At 40.7% G+C, this 19,270-nt stretch overlaps 1 protein-coding gene across 2 annotated transcripts; it reads left to right on the plus strand.

The window, feature by feature from the left end:
- Nucleotides 1–690: 690 nt before the first annotated feature.
- SR (serine racemase) lies at nucleotides 691–3,586 on the plus strand. Of its 2 annotated transcripts, none has more exons than XM_086800891.1 (6): nucleotides 691–944; nucleotides 1,037–1,123; nucleotides 1,941–2,151; nucleotides 2,536–2,609; nucleotides 2,854–3,040; nucleotides 3,142–3,586. In XM_086800891.1, exons 1-6 carry the CDS (start codon nucleotides 758–760, stop codon nucleotides 3,389–3,391), a joined length of 996 nt encoding a protein of 331 aa, XP_086657017.1. In that variant the 5' UTR covers nucleotides 691–757; the 3' UTR covers nucleotides 3,392–3,586. The 2 variants fall into 2 exon arrangements, with proteins under 2 accessions (XP_086657017.1, XP_086657016.1); XM_086800890.1 differs by having other exon boundaries at nucleotides 697–944; nucleotides 1,921–2,151.
- Nucleotides 3,587–19,270: the final 15,684 nt, after the last annotated feature.

A 19,270-nucleotide genomic window follows, 5' to 3' on the forward strand; every position in this document is an offset into this window, starting at 1 on the left:
CTCATTCCGCACGTGTTCAAGCTTGGTAATGTGAGAACATTGTTTCCAAGGAAATCTCCCTCCATGCTTAGTGTGTTCATATCCGAAAATATCAACCCACACTTGCATTCTTTGTGTGCCATACCTATCCAAGTCATCTCAATCCATCTAGGCACCTGAGGCCAACAAACAGAGATTTGTTGTGGTGGGCGTTCAAGTTGTTTAACTAATGAGACTTTTTCTCATAGAGATGGCCTTACAAACTAGGGCTAGTTGGTACGCACATGAGGATGGAGCACATTGATTTCCAATATAAACACCTTAATTAAATAAAAATTTAGAAACCTTCAATATGAGGTGATCCCCCCTCTCTAAGCTTGACTTGTTCCACTTGACAAACTCTGAGACTCACCATGCCATCTTCACAGACTAGCCTTTAAATTGAAAACCATCTGTTTTTGAAAACTTATTGTCTTTAAAATTGGAATCCATTACATTGTTACCTTGTGCCAATAAACAAGATAACTTTCATGAGAAAGACGACAAGACAAGACTCGTTAACGTAGACTTATTGATCTAGAGAGACCAATTGACCAATTGAAGGAGAGAGAGAGAGAGAGAGAGAGAGAGAGAGAGAGAGGAGAAAAAGAACTGCTTTTTGCAAAGGAGGCCCATAATTATAAGATTAGAGGTACACAGCAAAGGAGGCCCATAATTATAAGATTAGAGATAGGCCCCAGGTACACAGCAAAATGGTGCCAATTGAGAATGGGAAGTAATGACGACGGATCGCGTGATGGAAGCTCCAGGCCGGGCTATGGCTATGCAGCGACTCTCGCCTCCATACAGGAAGCCCAAGAGCGCATCCGCCCCTTTGTCCACGTCACACCCGTGCTCACCTGCTCCTCTCTGGACGAGCAAACAGGCCGAAAGCTCTACTTCAAATGCGAGCTCTTCCAAAAGGGGTATGCAGACACATGCTTTTGTCGGCCTGGTTCTTTTCTGTGTTTGTTTCCAGGCCTCTCTTTGAAGGGTTTTGTACAAAACGCCCCTGCAGTGGAGCTTTCAAGTTTAGAGGAGCTTCTAATGCTATACTTTCTCTCTCACAAGAATCAGCAAGAAAAGGAGTCCTCACGCACAGCAGGTATGTATGATCAGCTTTTCCATGCAAAATGTAGAACACACACACCTGCACCTTTATCATATGAGTGGGGATCTCCAGCATGATGGAATATGGTCCTTGATAGCAGGGATGCCATTGCATGTAGCACGAAGGAGTTGGGCACTGACACATGTGTAGTGATGCCTTAGTATGTGGAAGAAACACTAATCATCTGAGTACGGATGTCGTAGCACATTTATTATCATATGAGTATAGCGATGGTGTAGCGTATCGCATCAAGGATCCTTGGCTTCATCGCTGGCATGTGTAGCTTGAAGGAGTTGGGCATTGATCACTTGAATAACATTGACATGCATGTAGCGCAAAGGAGCTTGCAGACACTAGGGATGTTATAGCATGTCCAACAATGGAGTTTGGACGCTTAAGGCATGTCGTAGGCACTGATCGCTTGAGTAGTGTGTCCCACATAGGAGATTGTGAATTGTTGACATGACCAGCAATGCCATAGCATGCATCAACAGGATTATGGGTGTTGATAACATGAGTCATGATGTCATAGCCCCTATGCAAGAAAGCAACATCCAAACTCCATCATGCTACAAGCTATGGAATCTATTTCATGTTATCCGAGGCCAAGTTACAGGCTATCCCATCCATACTCATTAGTGAGTGGCCAAAGTCAATTGTACTTACATGCTATGGCATCCCTAGTCATGTCATCAGTTTGCAAACTTCTTCATGCTACATGTTGCATTGCTGCCATAACATGTATCTTTTTTCTAATACTAATCAAGCCCGCATCATATTGTGGTGATCAGTGGCAACCATGCTGCTGCAGTGGCCTTGGCTGCAAAGATGCGAAATATTCCAGCTTTCATAGTCATGCCAAAGAATGCTCCCAAATGTAAAGTTGAAAATGTGAGAAGGTATGGGGGGGACATCTTTTTCTGCGAATCAACAATTGAATCAAGAGAGGAGGTGGCTCGGAATGTGCAGGAGCAAACAGGCGCAACGATGATCCACCCTTTCAACGATGGGCGTATCATAAGGCAAGTAGGCTTGACGTCCCACTAAATGCATCTCCTTTCCAAGTTCTTGAACTGTATATTTATATTTTTTGGTGGGTTACATATCTCATATGCAGTCGTTGGGGTTCAAATTCATGCCCCCTTTTGGGTAGTGTGGTGTGATAGGCACTTGGGCAAGAGCCCGCTTTAGCTTGTGCATGCTACATTTCTTTGAAGATCTACTAGTTTAAACACGCTTTTATTTTTTTGTGTCGTAGCAAGTAGTCTATGCTTTTGCACGATGGAGGTGATAATTGTGAAGCTTTGTGAGTAGACTCTCAAGGAGCCAAGATGGCACTTTGGCTTTTGTTAAGTTTGAGAAATAACCTGAACTTTTCATTGGTATATATATTTTTTGTGTTGAAGCGGCCAGGGCACGATTGCTTTGGAACTACTGCAGCAGGTACCACAGCTAGATGTCATCATTGTCCCAATAAGTGGTAAAGACATTGCATCATCTCAAGAGCCTCATTCTTTTCTTCAAAAATACTAAATAGATTGTTTTCATCATGCATAATGTACATAATTTATTTTTTTGTTAGTTAATTGTGTGTATGTATGCATATATGTGTGTGTTGGGGTTGAAATTTATGTCCCCTTCCCATCAACGTGGTGTGATAGCCACTCAGGAATCGAACAATGACCTAATTTAAATATAAGGGGCTGATTACTTTTTCCATGCAGGCGGTGGCTTGATTTCGGGCATTGCACTTGCAGCTAAAGCAATTAAACCCAATATTCGGATTTTCGCTGCTGAGCCAAAAGGTGCTGATGATGCAGCACAATCAAAGGCAGCAGGGAGACTTGTCACTTTGTCTCATACCAACACAATCGCAGATGGTTTGAGAGCATGGTTGGGCTCTCTAACATGGTATGTAGTATGAGGATAGATAGCCTAAGCTGAGTTCAGGATAAAGATCGGGCCATAATCACAAGGTATTTACTCTGTATGGTGGTTTTACATTTCAACAGGCCAGTAGTTCGTGACATGGTAGATGAGGTGATCACTATTGAGGAGGAAGAAATAGTGGGTGCGATGCGGATGTGTTATGAAAGATTGAAAGTGGTAGTAGAGCCAAGTGGAGCAGTAGGGCTGGCTGCACTTTTATCCGCACAGTTTCAATCGAAATTGCCCAGATTGACTTTTGAACATGTTGGAATTGTGCTTTCTGGGGGAAATGTAGACCTTAGCTCATTATGTGAGTTCTTCAAAGATATTTGAGAAGGTAAAGCATTCCAGCAGATTGATTAATGCTCTCATCATTAATGTAAGAGAGTCATTATTTTTTCAAAACCAAGTTACAAATTTATGCCTGGGCACTAGTAAGGCACCCTCGCCTGTCAGCGGGGTCCATCCACGCCCCCATCAGGGCTAAAGGGTAGAATTGCTTTTCAATTGAGATGCTTTTTCTTTGTTTTTTATTTTTCCCATGTGGAAAAAGAAAAATAGTTGAATTCACTACCAGTTGAAAAGCTCTGTTTGTTGGTGTGCATCTTAATGAAATTCTCGAGTAAAACACAATTATGGTCAATATTTAGCTTCGAGATTGTTATTTATGTTTAACATGTGTGCGCGTGTGTGAGAGAGAGAGAGAGAGAGAGAGAGAGAGAGAGAGAGATGATGATGATGATAGCATTAATGTACATAGAGGCCGAATATGATCTATGGGAATAGTATAAGTTAAGTAGAGAGAGAGAGAGAGAGAGAGAGAGAGAGAGAGAGAGAGGTTAACTGATTTGGAGTTTATTTTGCAATAGGTCTTTCTATGTTCATCTATTGGTAGGACAAGATCCCGTTCTTTTGGTGATCTCCAAAAAATTGGAGTCCAAGAGGCTTAGATTTCATTCGTTTTGGTCTAAGAATTAGCATAGAAATTGTGATTATGAGTGGAATTCACTCTAAAAACAAGAGCATTGAGATTTATAGGTTAAATTAGAGTGAAATTATCAATTTGTATTCATGTTAAATTAGAGTGAAATTACCAATTAGTAGATTAGAAGCATGTTAAACCATCAAAAAATAATAAAAAATGCTTAATTAGTTGTATTATAATCATTAACTAAGATTAAGATCTTTAACTTAATCTCATTAAGTCGAAAAAGTCAAGAAATCAAATTAAACTAGTTCTTGGTCTTAGAGAATGGGAGCTTGGACATGTGAGTCTATAGATGTGAGCTTGAACACGTGAGGTGTGAGCTTGGACATGAGAGGTCTGAGCTTGAGCTTAGAGGTAGTATATCTAATTTAGTACGGATGAATTATTGCGGTTATAAAGAAATGGACACATCTACCTATGTCCTTGGAATATTTTCTTGTTATACAAATTTTAAGAAAATTTTGTCCTTTAAAATTATTGAAGAATTAAGTACACTTATTACTCAATAATTGTACTAATTGCACAGCAACATGTTCTTAGATTTTCGTTTACTAGGTATGCTCCTTTCATACAAGGGAAGTATGTGAGTCGAGTTTATATAAAAAAAAGAAAGTACATGAGCCAAGTTCATACAAAAGAGGTGTGAGCTTATATATATAAATCTAGACATCATGTGATCTTGCAGTAGTAAACGTGAGTCTAGAGGTGTGAACTTGGACATGTGAGCCAAGAGACATGAGCTTAGACAAGTGAATTTATAGACGTGAGCTTGCATATGTGGGCCCAAAGATGTGAGTCTAAAGACATGAACCTAGATACATGAGCCTAGCAGCAACAAAAAAGGAAAAAAATTGTTTGAAACTATTCTCAGACTTGATTTAGAAACACTAGGGACCTTTAATGCGAACTCAATTTGGATTAATTGTTAGAAACGATAATACAGTTATTTGTAGTGCATCAAATCAGACCTCCTCAAACCCACCAACAAGCCTTCAATCCCAGCAAACGACTAGCAGAGTGCTCCCCTATTAAGAAGGCTAGACTTCTTCTCGGATCCATCTCCAATGAGGATCTTTGGGAAGAAATGAGCCAATGAAACATAGATGTGAGTGGAGGAAACAACGGAACACCTAGAAATAGGAGCAACCATGGGCCTTTGAACTCTTGATTCATTCCTCAAGGTTCTCTCCCACAAGGAACGGTCAAACCATGTCAACAGATGTCACAATGTTTCAAACATTTGGTATCGATCTTGAGCTCGGTGTTGAGCATGACTACTAGCAAACAACCAACAAGCATACTTATGGCAATTGAGACACGTCTCTTTTTACTATGGGTGCCGAGCATGACTAGAAAACAACCAATAACCAACAATTACAGTAATCGCAACATGTCTCTTTTGGTGTATCACAGGGAAAAGTTTTTCCATAATACACACAACAACAAGCGCATATAGCACAAGCAGGAGCCCCGCTCTCCACAAAACCCCATTATAAAGGTGGCTTTACTATGAGACCCAATACTAGTTCTTCTCCATTTGGACGAGAAACATGGAACATGGGAAGGGGTAAGGAGCCAGTGTCTAGAATTGCCTCATCACAAAGAGATACATAAGAGCATTCACAGAACGTGTCCTCAACCAAATCACGAGCTTGCAAAGCCTGAAGGCTAGGCTAACAGAGGACTAGTGCCATTTTGGAAACAACATGGCCCAACCCCCTATAAGGAAAGAGAGCATGTACCCTAAAACATAGGGTTTTGTGCAGCCACCTCCTTATGTTCTATTGCCACGTGAATATGCAGAAGATATGCTTAGGATTGTGTTTAAAATGGGAAGGAGGCTTACGATGAGCATAGCACCTAGAGACTCAGAGTTGGGTAAAACCAAGCCACTCCACATCTCAAGGATGATGACCAAGTTTGATGAAACTAGAGATCCCATTCAATACCTAGAGAAGTTCAATCAAATTTGTGAGACTATGGCATGACATATTGATGATCCCACTAAGATTTGATCATTTGGACTTTGCTTTGACTAATTTAGTGGTTTAGATCAATAAACCCGCTTGAAAATGCTAGCTACGAGGTCTTCAGACACACTTTCATAGTGGGATTCTAACCTAGTGAAGCCAGATGGAGCCCTATTGCATATATATATATAACCTCAAGCAAGAGGATGGTGAAACAATGGGAGACTGCATTGCTTGAACCAAGTATCTCCAAACGAGATACTTGGAGCCCTATCGCACATATATATAACCTTAAGAAAGAGGAGGGCGAAACCATGATGCGAGACTACATTGCTTGAACCAAGTATCTCCACATGAGATATATCACCTCGCCAAACGACTGGATTATCTACGATTATTGATTGATTTATGATCGGTATCGAGTAAGATGTTGCACGATCGTCTCTCTAGGTCTAGGCACTACATCTTTGATGAGTGTTATCACTGCAAGGCAATTAGACTTGATAGATAACCTGCAAGACAAAGATGTAGAAGTCATCCACCTGAACCAAGAGATAGGGGATGCATCATCCAAAGCCTCATCATCGTACCCAACCAGTGTGCGAGCTAGAGTTGTAGTTAAGAACATGAACATGATGGTACAGAATTTGCTTAACCGTTTAGGCCAACAGTGGTAGGGCCAGTCCTAAGGGTAGGCTCAAGGCTAACCCCTTGCCAACACCTCAACCAAGACACCAACATTTATTCCCATGAAGAGATATGGTTTAGTGTGCAATTTGTTACAAAAATTATACAAGTTGGAAAGCCTAACAACACCACACTCACAAGCATAAGACTAAAAACCAAGTGAAGTGCACTTACCTTTCTCATGTTGTGAGGAACTTACCTACCGTCTTGGAGAAGAGGCAACCGCATTATAGCAAGCTAGCACTTAAGAAGACCACCTCCCATTGTCGCCATGTGAGTTGTTTGTGTTGAGTTTGGGACTCCCATGGCTTGTTGAAGAGCTCCAAGGTAGCTTCAAGATAATAGTCCTCTCCTTACACACACCCTCACACTCTCCTTACTAGCATCAAGAAAATAGCCCTCTCCTCACAATGGCAAGGCATATGGGAGAGAAGAAATGACACACACACTCTCACACCCACACCCACACACATAAGCACATAGCTAGAGAGAGTAAGAGCATAAGAAGAAATAGCTTAGTTCTCAATCCAAACCAAGGGAATTTCCCTTTCTCATCAAACAAGTTCACTTATATACAAGACATTTATTCATCTTCGGGGCATTTAGACTTCACTGAGTTTTAGGCGCCCAAGTAGAACTTAGTCTAGTTTTTGTCTAATGTAAACAAAAATTAAATAAGTTCACTTATATACAAGTCCATTATTAGTCTTGGGTGTTTAGACTTCACTCACTTTTAGGCATCCAAGTAGACCTTAGAGTAATTTTTGTCTAATGTAGACCCAAGAGTGTGGTGGGTGCATGGGATGTTGGCTTCACATACGGCCTGACCATCCCTCAGGTTATAACTTGAAGTGTAATTTATACAAGATTACAATGCAATAGAGTTAATCCTATCTTGCTTAGGCAAGCATGTACATGTGGGGTATGGGGTATGCCACCTTGGTTACATAGCTACACCTCATAACATGCATGACCTTGATTACTTAGGTTTGTTTAGCTTTTCCCATTCTTTATTGTTGCTTGATGATGGATTCTTTTACTCCCTTCACTTAGTGTTGATGTAGCCCACGAATGTGGAAGTAACGTTGGGCATTAGTATTGACCTTAGGTTAGCATTCCCCCCTCCTGGTTCTAAGTCTGTCTTCGGGCCTAGAGAATGGAGGTATCGATGTGGCGAGGTGAAGAAATCTCAGAGGGATCGTTGTTGAGGGTTAAGGATGCTTAATGCATGTGCTTGCACCTACTTGCTTATATGTATTGTAGAAGCAAAAATAGTATGTGGTGTAAGAAAGAGTATTTATAGGGGAGGACATTCATTATCAAAACTCTAACATGGTGCACATAGTATGTGAGTGTCAGTGTACTGTGCATGAGTGATGTAGAACTATGTGAGAGAATTTTTGCAATCTATACTCCTCCCTCTAACATAGTATTGTTTGTGACATTTTATGCTTGACCATCCAACATAAGCAACTTGACTTAGACTCTTATGCATGTCTCTCTAGCACATGTGCAACTTGGACAATGATGAATAATGGAAAAATAAAGAAAATCATGACATAAAAAATGTTATAAAGACTGACTAGGATTGACAACTCTCCATCGTATTTTGGGCTTTGAGAAAACTCTAAATTGTTTGTGGTGTTGCACAATGAATGATTTCTAATCTCTTTTAAAGAAGAGTTGTCGATGATTAAGGAGGATGCCTCAATATGAGACAATGATTTCCCTATTTACATGTAGCTCTCATAACTACCAAAGGTGTTACTCCAAAATCAAAGAGAGAAAGAGATGGAAATACCTTATCCTTACATCGCTTCCTTCACCCAGGAGGATGCCTCAATATGAGACAATGATTTCCCTATTTACATGTAGCTCTCATAACTACCAAAGGTGTTACTTTATATAGTCTCTATCATCACACCACCAGTGGCATTATATCAACCAATATCTCACCAACCATGCCAATGGCATAAGCATGGAAGCTATCATCCAACAGGTAGGTCATCAATGTTCGCAGCACTAGTTGAGCTCGATATCTCAACATATCTTTGGGTGATTAATGTGTATAGATGCCATACTTCTAAGTAGAGATGGGAGCTATGGTCTTGACTTAGGAAATTGAATGGTACAGCCTTGGATTCTAATGTGAGACTTCAATATCATGGGGAAAAATGTTCATAGGTAGCAAGGGTAGTTTAGTGTTGATGGGTTCTAAAAAGAGACAATGGAGGAACATGTTGATAGGTAGTAGGGGTACTTTAGTGTTCATGGGATCTAAAAAGAGATAGTGGGGGGGATTACAGAGGGCTTGGGATGCTTAGAGTCTTGGAGAATGGTGCTCCGAAAGGGGGCACACATACTTTAGCTTGCAGTATACTAACATCTCCTCTAGACTTGATAGAGACTTCACAGAGTGTACTTGGAATTATAGAGGGCTAGTGGATGGTTAGAAGCTTGGAGACTGGTGCTCATAAAAGGTGGCACACATGGGTTAAAATATCCTCTAGACTTGACACTACAGGCTCGTCCTTATGGACAAGGTAGTGGTGGTGTGACACATCATATTACACATCTTGGAAAATTTTCTTTATCTATGCATGATGGAAAAATAAAGTATTTTGCTGATGTGCTTCATGTACTAAACATAACCAAGAACCTAGTTTTTGTTGGTCAAATGATTAAGGAGGGTCTTCAAGTGAGGTTTATGTGCTGATTTGTTGATGTGCTTCATGTACTAAACATAACCAAGAACCTAGTTTTTGTTGGTCAAATGATTAAGGAGGGTCTTCAAGTGAGGTTTAACCCTCATCGATGTTATGTGGAAGACTTCAATAAGCAATGTCACTTGGTTGCACAAGGAAATAGAGTTGGCAAAACATTTACATTGGATGTAAGCATGCTTGAAGTGAATACTCTTAGATGTTTACACATGGTACCAAAGTGATTGTAGACGTTGATATTTGGCATAAACACATTGAACATGACATGCAAAAAACATTATTATAGGTTTGCCAATGTTTGTGTTCAAGGTGGATGGAATGTATAAAGTATGTGAAGCATGCAAATTGGGCAAGCACCTTTGGATATGGTACACTCAGGTCTTCCTAGTGTTTTTTCCTTAGCTGATTTATATTTTTTAAAAGAGGTTTTTCCACCACCATGGCTTATTTAGCTTTTCACTTTCTTCATAGTGTTAGTCTTGGTTACGAAGTGAGTATGGGTCAAACCCATGACCTGAACGTGTTGTAACTTTGACTCCCTAACCACTCTGATGTAGAAATGGGAGACTTTCCTTAATAAAATAAAATAAAAGCCTATCTGTTTTGATATTTGTTATTTTTTGATTTATGAAGGGAAAAAAATTACAAGTTTTAGTCATAACCATATGAGTCCTTTTTTAGGCACACCTCCATCGACTAGAGTAAGTAGAGATCGAACTTGCATCCTTGGGAAATCATTCTAGTTTTATTGCTAAATTAGAAATATTTTGGATCATTGTGTTTATTTTGATTGGTTGTGAAAATCATCCTATTTTAAGACTACCATTTGAAAACATCTCCAAGGTACAATAAAGCCTGCAATCCAAAAGAAACCTTAAACTTTTTTAAAAGAATTCTTATTTGTGAAAGTGGCTATTTAAATTATCACTAGGATCATTACTCCTTGTAGTATTTAGAGCACATACTTGAACGAGTAGTTAGCAAGGAATCATATAGCTTCTTAAATGGGTATTCAGGATACAATCAAATTTCCATTGTTCCGGAGGATCAAGCTAAAACTACTTTTGTTAACAGAACATGGAGTTTACGCTTATAGAGTTATGCCATTGGGCCTAACCAATGCACTAGCCACATTCCAAAGACTTATGAATACTGCTTTTAAGGACTTCTTAAGAAAGTTCCTTGGATCATTTGTGCATTCATTCGTCTTGGAAAGAGCTTCTAGTGTGCCTAAAAAGGGTATTTGAAAGGTGTCGATTTTACCGCATATCCTTAACCCTTACAACAACTACCAATTTTGGGTGAAGCATCGAGTAATTCTTGGGCATATAGTGTCCAAAAATGGGATTTTCATTGAGATGAGAGCAAAATTAGGGTCATCTTGGAACTACCCCCACAATAACAAACCCACAGTAACAAATTACAAGGGAGTCCAAAGATTCATGCATTGATTTATTCTTTTCTATGTAGATATTATTAGAAAATATGTGATCTAGTATTCATCCTTAGTGTGAGATCCTTAGTGGTACCTTAGTGTATCTTTTTCTAAGGTTATAAGGCTCATTTACTAGAGTAACTGAGTGTAGGTCTAGTAGATACTTTCCCTTGATTGAGGCATCACCTTTTAGGTGAGTCAAGTGAGAAATCTAAGGGAGGTGGAGAGATTCAAGGGCTCTAGGTGCCCCCCTCTCACGAGCCTATATAAATAGGGCACACTAATCATTCTAGCAAGAGCTAAGTGGAGAGAGTAGAGCCCATGCTTTGTGTACTTGCTAAGTGTTTAATATACTAAGTGGTTCTTTGTGGAAATAATCTCTCTTTGGCATTTTCATTAGCATGTGTTTATGTTATGCTTAGTGGTGACCTTGAGTACATTCCATTTCACATTGGTCACATCTCATCTTTATCTAAGTGGTTGCATGTGTTGTTCTATTGGTGTAAGTTTGCGTGTGGTTCATTTAATCATTGTCAAGCTTAAGCTCACAGCATGTCTTTTAACATGGTATCAGAGAGCTACCCTTCTTGGGAGCTTTCTCTATGTGAGAAGTGTGTGGGTGTATGTGTGATTTGTTCATAAGCATTTCCTCTTATCACATTAAGTGATATTTTTTGTGAGAGACTCATTGGTTGCATTTGTTGCATTTGAGGGCTGATTTTTTCTTCTTAGAGTGGCACTTTGAAGCACCAAGAGGGACAACATCTTTAACTCCTTAGTGAGCATTGCTTTGTGATGTACATTTCCCCTATGCTTCTTTAAGTGACATGCATAAGAGTGAGGGAGAAAAAGCATTGTTCTCTTCAAATTGAGTGGCACAAGAGAAGGAAGATAAAGCATCTATGGAAAGCTCTTTGTGAGTAGTAAGGAGAAGTAGAACAAAAATCTCTAGTTTTTATGCAAAAGCATTGCTAGTGTGAGCGCATTGAGAAAGAAGCTTGAGTACATCAACCTTGGTGCATTGGAGCTTAGTTTGGAGACCCTCTTCAAAATCATCAACAAGAAGTATGGTGGAAAAGCTTGAGCACTCATCAACGTCAAATGGTGGCCAAGATTGATGATTAAAAGCATCAACATAAAGAAGGTATCAAAGTCTTTTTGTGTGTGTGTGCGCGCGCGCGCGCGCAAAACATAGTGGAACTAAGCACAAATTGGAGGCCTCAATCATACTTGTGTGAATGATCATTGCACCAATAGTGTTAGGGATTTATTATCCCACCTTAGGGAATCAAGCTTGGAGCCTTGGGCCTACAAGAAAACATACGAAACTGGTCGCCCACACAACAATCGATTTACTAGGCGGGGGTCTCAGTCGGTTGGAGGTCATCATTCGCCGAATTGAGCCAAGCATTAGCAACACCTTTGTGGCGTTTTGTAGCCCTTCTCTAGGCAGTGAAGCCTATAGCCCAAGACCTCTGAACTTGTTGGAGTAAACCGCGTGCAATAGCAGTATCAACAAAACTAAGGAAGAGCAACCAAACAAATAGTTAATCAACCAATTAATTGAAGCATCATTTGGTGTTAATCAATCCAATTGACAAGCTAGGCTGGTGCACAACTCGAGGTGTAATAGAAGGATCAATTGTAGCTCTATTTGGGACAAGATCATAAGAGAAATCCATCCTCCACTGTCACGTTCTTTTTCTCCTTCATTATAGGAGGGAAAGTATTTTTCAAATTTGCTTTGTGATTTTTTCTAAGGTTCCAAGGTTTCAAAAGTACCTTATAATTATCTTGTGATAAAAGGGGTTTTCACACTCTTGATAGTTTCATCTTTGTGAGAGAATAGCATTACACATGCATCCTTTGTGAGAACAGCATAATGTACATGCTCTAGAACTATAAAGAGCACACTTGAATTTCTGAGTGAAAGGGGGCAAGGGTTAATAATATGTACAATCTATGTGTTACACAATGCCTAGATTCATCAAAACCAAAACCAAACCCCAAGTGCATAAGTTAAAACAAAGCATCCAGTCTAAGCAAATATCCAAGGATAAAACCAAGGTCAACGGTCAGGTACAAAGATCTTTATCTGTTTGGTAAAGGTATTCTTGAGTGAAGTTCTTGAGTGACAACTAGCTCCTTTGTAAAGTCCTAGAACTATAGGGACTTCCCTATTTGTGTAATTTGGGAACATTGTGTGTGTGGGTGTGTGTGTGTGTGTAAGGTTGAGTATACCATGTAAAATATGGTGGGAAAGATGTTTGATAAAATAGATAAATTTGATGAATCCAAGTATCATACGTGGTGCATTAAAATGCAAATGTATCTTATAGAAAAAGACACATGGGGAGTGGTCAATGGCATTGAAAAGGTCCCGAATAGAGATCCTGACCTCATTACCAAGTGGACCAATTTAGATTCCAAAGCATTATCTCTCATCATTTGTGGGCTAGGTGTTAGAAAAATCCATCAAGTGAGCTCAACAAGACTTCCAATGAAGCATGGCTTAGGCTCAAGTCCATCTTTGGGCAAACTAATCGAGCTGCTAGGTTATGAAAAGATGCAGGGGGGAAGAGAGCTTGAGCTCTTGCAAGCACACACACACACTCACAAAACCCTAATAGAGAACACACAAGGTGAGAGGCTGAAATCTTCTTCTTCTCTACTCAATACTCAACACACCATATACAAGAATAAGAGTACACACAATATGAAAGGTACTCAACCAAATACATACACGGGTTCTCTATAGTGTGAACCCGACTAAATGAGCTGGCGCTATAACTATGCCAGTCTCTAGAATGGCTGTCACACAGCCTGTCATCCCACTGGTCGCATATCACCCAAGATCTCACCAACCATGCCAGTGGTGTAAGTGTGGGGCCTATCCCTCAGGCGGGTCATCAGTGGCCACCGCCTAATCCTCTGTGCTGACATAAACAAGGTCAAGGTCTCGTGCCAAGACCTTCTCTCTAATGAAGTGGTAGTGGACCTCTATATGCTTCGTATGAGCATGAAAGACTGGGTTCCTGGCCAACTGTATACTGCTAATGTTGTCACAAAAAATGACAACTTGTCTATCCACTGATAGACCCAAATCTGCAAGTAGCTTTCTCAACCAAGCTACCTCACATGCTGCCATAGCAGCTCCTCTGTACTCGGCCTCTGTACTCGATAGAGCAACCGTAGGCTGCTTCTTGCTGCTCCAAGTCACAGCAGCACTCCCCAAAGAAAACATGAAGCCACTGGTAGATCTTCTATCTGAGATACTACCAGCCCAATCAGCATCTGTGTACCCATGTACACATATCTCTGTCCTAGTCTCATAGAATAGTCCACAATGCAAAGTAGACCTCACATACCTCAGTATGCGTCTCACTGCATCCAAATGCGGTTTCCGTGGAACCTGCATAAACTGACTCACCAACCCAACAGCATAGCTCAAATCTGGTCTGGTGATTGTCATGTAGATCAAACTTCCTACCATGCGCCTGTACATAGTAGGATCCTCCAAGATCTCTCCTAAATCTGCACTCAACTTGCCATTCTGATCCAATGGCACAGAAATAGGCTTACAGCCTATCATACCATACTTGGACAATATGTCCAAGCCATACTGTCTCTGCAGTAATCCAATACCATGTGGTGACCTAATCACCTTAATGCCCAAGAAATATCTGAGCTCCCCCAGATCCTTCATCTCGAACTTCTATCTAAGCAAGATCTTTACATCAAAGATCTCTGCATCATGGTCCCCCGTAATGATCAAGTCATCTACATAGATGACAACAAGCACAACCCCTCTATCACCATGTCTCACATACAATGAGAAATCTGTATTGGCTACATGAAAGCCAATAGTGACAAGATATTCAGAAATCTTGTCAGACCATGCTCTTGGTGCTTGCTTTAAGCCATACAAGGCTTTCTTCAACCTGCAAACATGCTCGGGGTGACCCACATCCTCATAACCAGGTGGCTGCAACATATACACCTCTTCTTGCAAATCCCCATGCAAGAATGCATTCTTTACATCCATCTAATGTAAAGACCATTGCTTTGACGCAGCCACTACTATCACAACTCTCACCGTTGCCATCTTGGTAACTGGACTGAAAGTTTCCTCATAATCAATCCCATATGTCTGCGCATATCCTTTGGCTACCAATCTAGCCTTGTACCTATTTATGCTTCCATCACTGTTATGTTTAACTTTGTACACCCACTTGCATCCAATGGCTTTCTTGCCTTCTGGCAATTGCACTAAATCCCAAGTTTCATTTCCATATAGTGCATCCATCTCCTCATCCATAGCTTTCTCCCAACACACATTTCCAACAGCCTCATCAATGCATGTGGGCTCAACAACCTGCACAACCTTTGCCATATATGCATAGTGATGTGCCACATAACCATCATATGTAAATCTCTGCACAGGGTTCTTCACTCTCCCTGATCTTCGCAGCTTTTCATTCATGGCTTCCATAGCCTTCTTTACACTAGGTGTTCTCATAGCTGGGATTCCAAGCTCCTCATCAAGGCTCATATCTGAGCCACTAGACTCTCCATCAACATGAGAATGCCCTGCCGAAATGTCAAGCATACCAAGGGGCTCAACCACTTTCTCTTTTCCTTTACGTGATGTAGTGATCACATTTGCAGGACTGGTATTATGACGCAGCCTGCCACTCCATGGTCTATCAACAGACCCACTAGATGAGGACTCTCTTGGTCCACTCAAAGACTGTGATTGCTGACCTGCATTCTGTGCAACCACACTTCCACTCACATCAGCCCCAACAGCTTCTTTTTCAGCAGCATACCAGCTGCTCATCTCATCAAAGACAACATCCCTACTTACCCTCAACTCACGTGTAGTAGGGTTATAACACCTGTATCCCTTTTGCTCAAGGGAGTATCCAATAAACACACATTTTTCAGCTTTTGGATCCAGCTTAGTTCTCAGCTCATCTGGCACATGCACATATGCAATGCATCCAAAAACTTTCAGATGAGACAAATCTGGTTTTCTGCCAGTAAACCTCTCCTCTGGAGTTACATCATGTATGGCTGCAGTTGGAGTCCTGTTCATGATGTATACTGCTGTAGAAACAGCCTCAGCCCAATAGCAATGCGGCATATTCTTCTCTTCCATCAATGCTCGCGCAATCTCAGCAATGTGCCTGTTTTTCCACTCAGCAACTCCATTTTGCTGCGGAGTGTATCTGCATGTAAACTGTCTCCGAATACCATTCTTCTTCAAAAATTCAGAGAACTCATTGGAGAAGTATTCTCCCCCTCCATCTGACCTTAGGCACTTGACATATTTCCCTGTTTGCTTTTCAACCAAAACTCTGAAATTCTGAAAGTGAGTGAACACCTCACTCTTCTCTTTCATGAAATATACCCACACTTTCCTTGTGTGGTCATCAATGAAAGTCACATAATACCTGTAGCCTCCCATAGATATGGTCTTTGTAGGACCCCATACATCTGAATGCACAACATCTAGTGCATTTCTGCTCACATATCTATTACGTGGAAACACATGCTTTGTTTGCTTCCCAAATTGGCATGCTTCACATATTTTTTGCATACCTTCTACTTTAAATTTTGGCAGCCCTGTCACAATTCCTTTTGTCTGCATAGACTTCAATCTTTGCACATTTACATGTCCAATTCTTTTATGCCATATGTCTGTGTCTGCAACAACTCCTGAACCATTTGCAAACATCGCAGCACTCATTTCAGGCATGTCTACATTCAATGTAAACATTCTGCCCACTCTGTTGCCTTTTGCAACCAACCTGCACTTGTCTTTAAAATCTTCAACATAACACCCATCAGGGTTAAACCGAACCTGCAAACCCTGCTCAATCATCTGGCCAACTGAAACCAGATTCTTTGTTATGTTTGGTACATGAAGTACATCTGCAAGGTACTTCACTTTGCCATCCTGCATAGACAATGGCACATCTCCAACATGGGCAATTGGATGAGCAGTGTCATCCCCTGTTTCCACAAAACCTGGTCTTTCCGAGTTTTTAATCTCCTTGAACCACTCCCCATGACTTGTCATGTGGTTTGAAGCATACATTATGTTTTTGTGCTGCATCAACATTTTCAGACATGGCATTCACGCATGCTGCATAACAAGTGGTGTGACTAGTTTTAAGTTTGCATGAATATCCAGCTAGGGGGCCAAGAAACTCTTTTCCCTAGTACCCGGGACAACCTAACCAAATTCTTAATTGGATCCCCTACAGTGGTTGGGTGGTTAGCTAACCCATGGGACTGGATGGGGTTAGGTTGGCTGATGGATCCCTAAATTGAGACTCAATTCTGTTCTGGTTTGATAGATGAAGTAAATCCTGGACAAAAATTGTTCTATGGAAAAGAATCAACGGCTGTGCCTCTCAATGAGGAAAAAAGCATTGGTCTCTATGATCCAAGTACAATCTTTTCCCTAATCTGACTAGGGGACTTACGAGTTCGCTCACATCAGTTCATTAGTTAAGGCTTTTGACTACGTTAGAGAAAAGTTATCTTGGAGGAATCGTCCATGCTTTCCGGGCAAGGGAAGTTTTTTCAGGTATGGTTTTGGAAGAACCGATGGATTAGTCTCTTGTCCGCATATCCGTGGTTGGTGGGCGAGGCCCCGAGTGTGGGACCGTGCCCTGCGCAATTGCGCAGTGGGGAGAGGGATCTCACAGCTGGTGTATCAGAGTGAATTGGCTGGTGAGAATCAACCGAGAAGCCAAAAATGTCAAAAATTTATGAAGAAGCAGTAAAAGGTTATAATTGTGTGATAAAATTCATATAAATTGATATTCAAACTGAAATTCGTAAATTGGTAATTGGGTCTTTAGATGGAAGTACTGCAATTGTATGGAATCCCTAACTTGCTTGAGGCCTAGACATGATGGTATTTACCTTATAGTTCCAAGGACCGTGACTACCCGTATATACCGAGGGTATAACTGTAGCTCTTTACTGGCAATATATACGAGTAAATCTAAGACTTGAAATTATAAGCATTAGTACTATCCAGATGATGAATTGGAATGTGGTTGATATGATTTTAAATTTTGGTTGGGAACTGATGAGTTGATTTGGATTCTGATTGAAAAAAATGAAGATTCCTGAATTTTGGTTGAAATGTAATAAACTAAGCAAAACCACAATGAGGATGAATGGGACGAGTCCCTGTGATGATGTTCGTAGCTGGAATGACGTTAATGACTTCAGCAAGACACTATGAGATTAGTGGATTATGCTGGCAGATTGCTGCTGTTTTAACACTTGACCCAGTGGATCAAGTTAAGGGATGTCAAATTAAAAATCTGTATAGTTGAAAATTTCCATGAAGGACTGTTCAGATAGAAATTTCGATCTAATGAACCATTATTGTGATAAGGATCTGAATATTACGATCTTAGTGAATTATTATCTGATGATGAGTTTTATATAAGGGATCTTTATCCCAGGATTCTGTTGGGTTCACAAGACTATAAGGAACCCCAGAATCACTTGGATCTTAAGTGTTGTGTGACGAGTGGTGATCAAGGCAAGGATGCAGCACAAAGATAGAAGCAGGAAAACAAGAGACTTGACATTCTTATTTAGGGCTCTTGTAGAGAGTTCCAAGTTGTAGTGGGCTTGAGAATAATCCCACATGGGAAGTTTTGGGAGTTTTAGGAGTTTTAGTATAAATAGTGGCTCATTTGAGAGCTCACATACACTTTGGGCTAAGTTCATGTAAGAGCTCCTTTGAGAGGACTACTCTCCCTCTTCTCCATGGAGGTGAAGACTCTTCTCTCACCCCATTTATATCTTTGTATGAGATAAATCTCTTCATTGAATCAATAGCAATGTCATGAGTCTTTCTCATCCTCTTCTCTAATCATTTTACTCTTATGCATGCTTTTAGTATTTCGTTTTGTGTATGTGGGCTGATTTGAAGCTTTCATGGAAGCTTAATGCTTGAGTGTGTGCATGCTTGTAGGAAGATAGGAGTGGAGTGAGGTCTTTCTCTTTGCTTGTGTGCATAGTGATTGTGTTCCTCTTGCTTGTATTAGTGAATGAATGGGTGTGTAGGAATGAGGGCAAGTTGAGCTTGTGTGTGTGCTTAATCTAGTGTCTTGTGATGGTAGCCATAGGCATCTCTCCTTTAGAGGATAAGCTTTCGTGCACCTAACCGGGTTGAGTCCCTAGCGCGAAAGGAGTGCTTGCATTCCATTGGAGCTAGGCATTACCTCTATTCGCCCATGTATTGCATCGTAGGGAGATAAGGGTCTTTCCATTGGCACCCCGCTGCCGGGGAAACGACCTACGGTTGGTTGAGGACCCTTGGCAGCCATTACATTCTAAACATCATTAGGAATAGGATAATTAGACTCTACG

The sequence above is a fragment of the Cibotium barometz genome, chromosome 7, assembly GCF_041138505.1.
Source record: "Cibotium barometz isolate CiBa-2024 chromosome 7, ASM4113850v1, whole genome shotgun sequence".
Classification (NCBI taxonomy): Eukaryota; Viridiplantae; Streptophyta; class Polypodiopsida; order Cyatheales; family Cibotiaceae; genus Cibotium; species Cibotium barometz.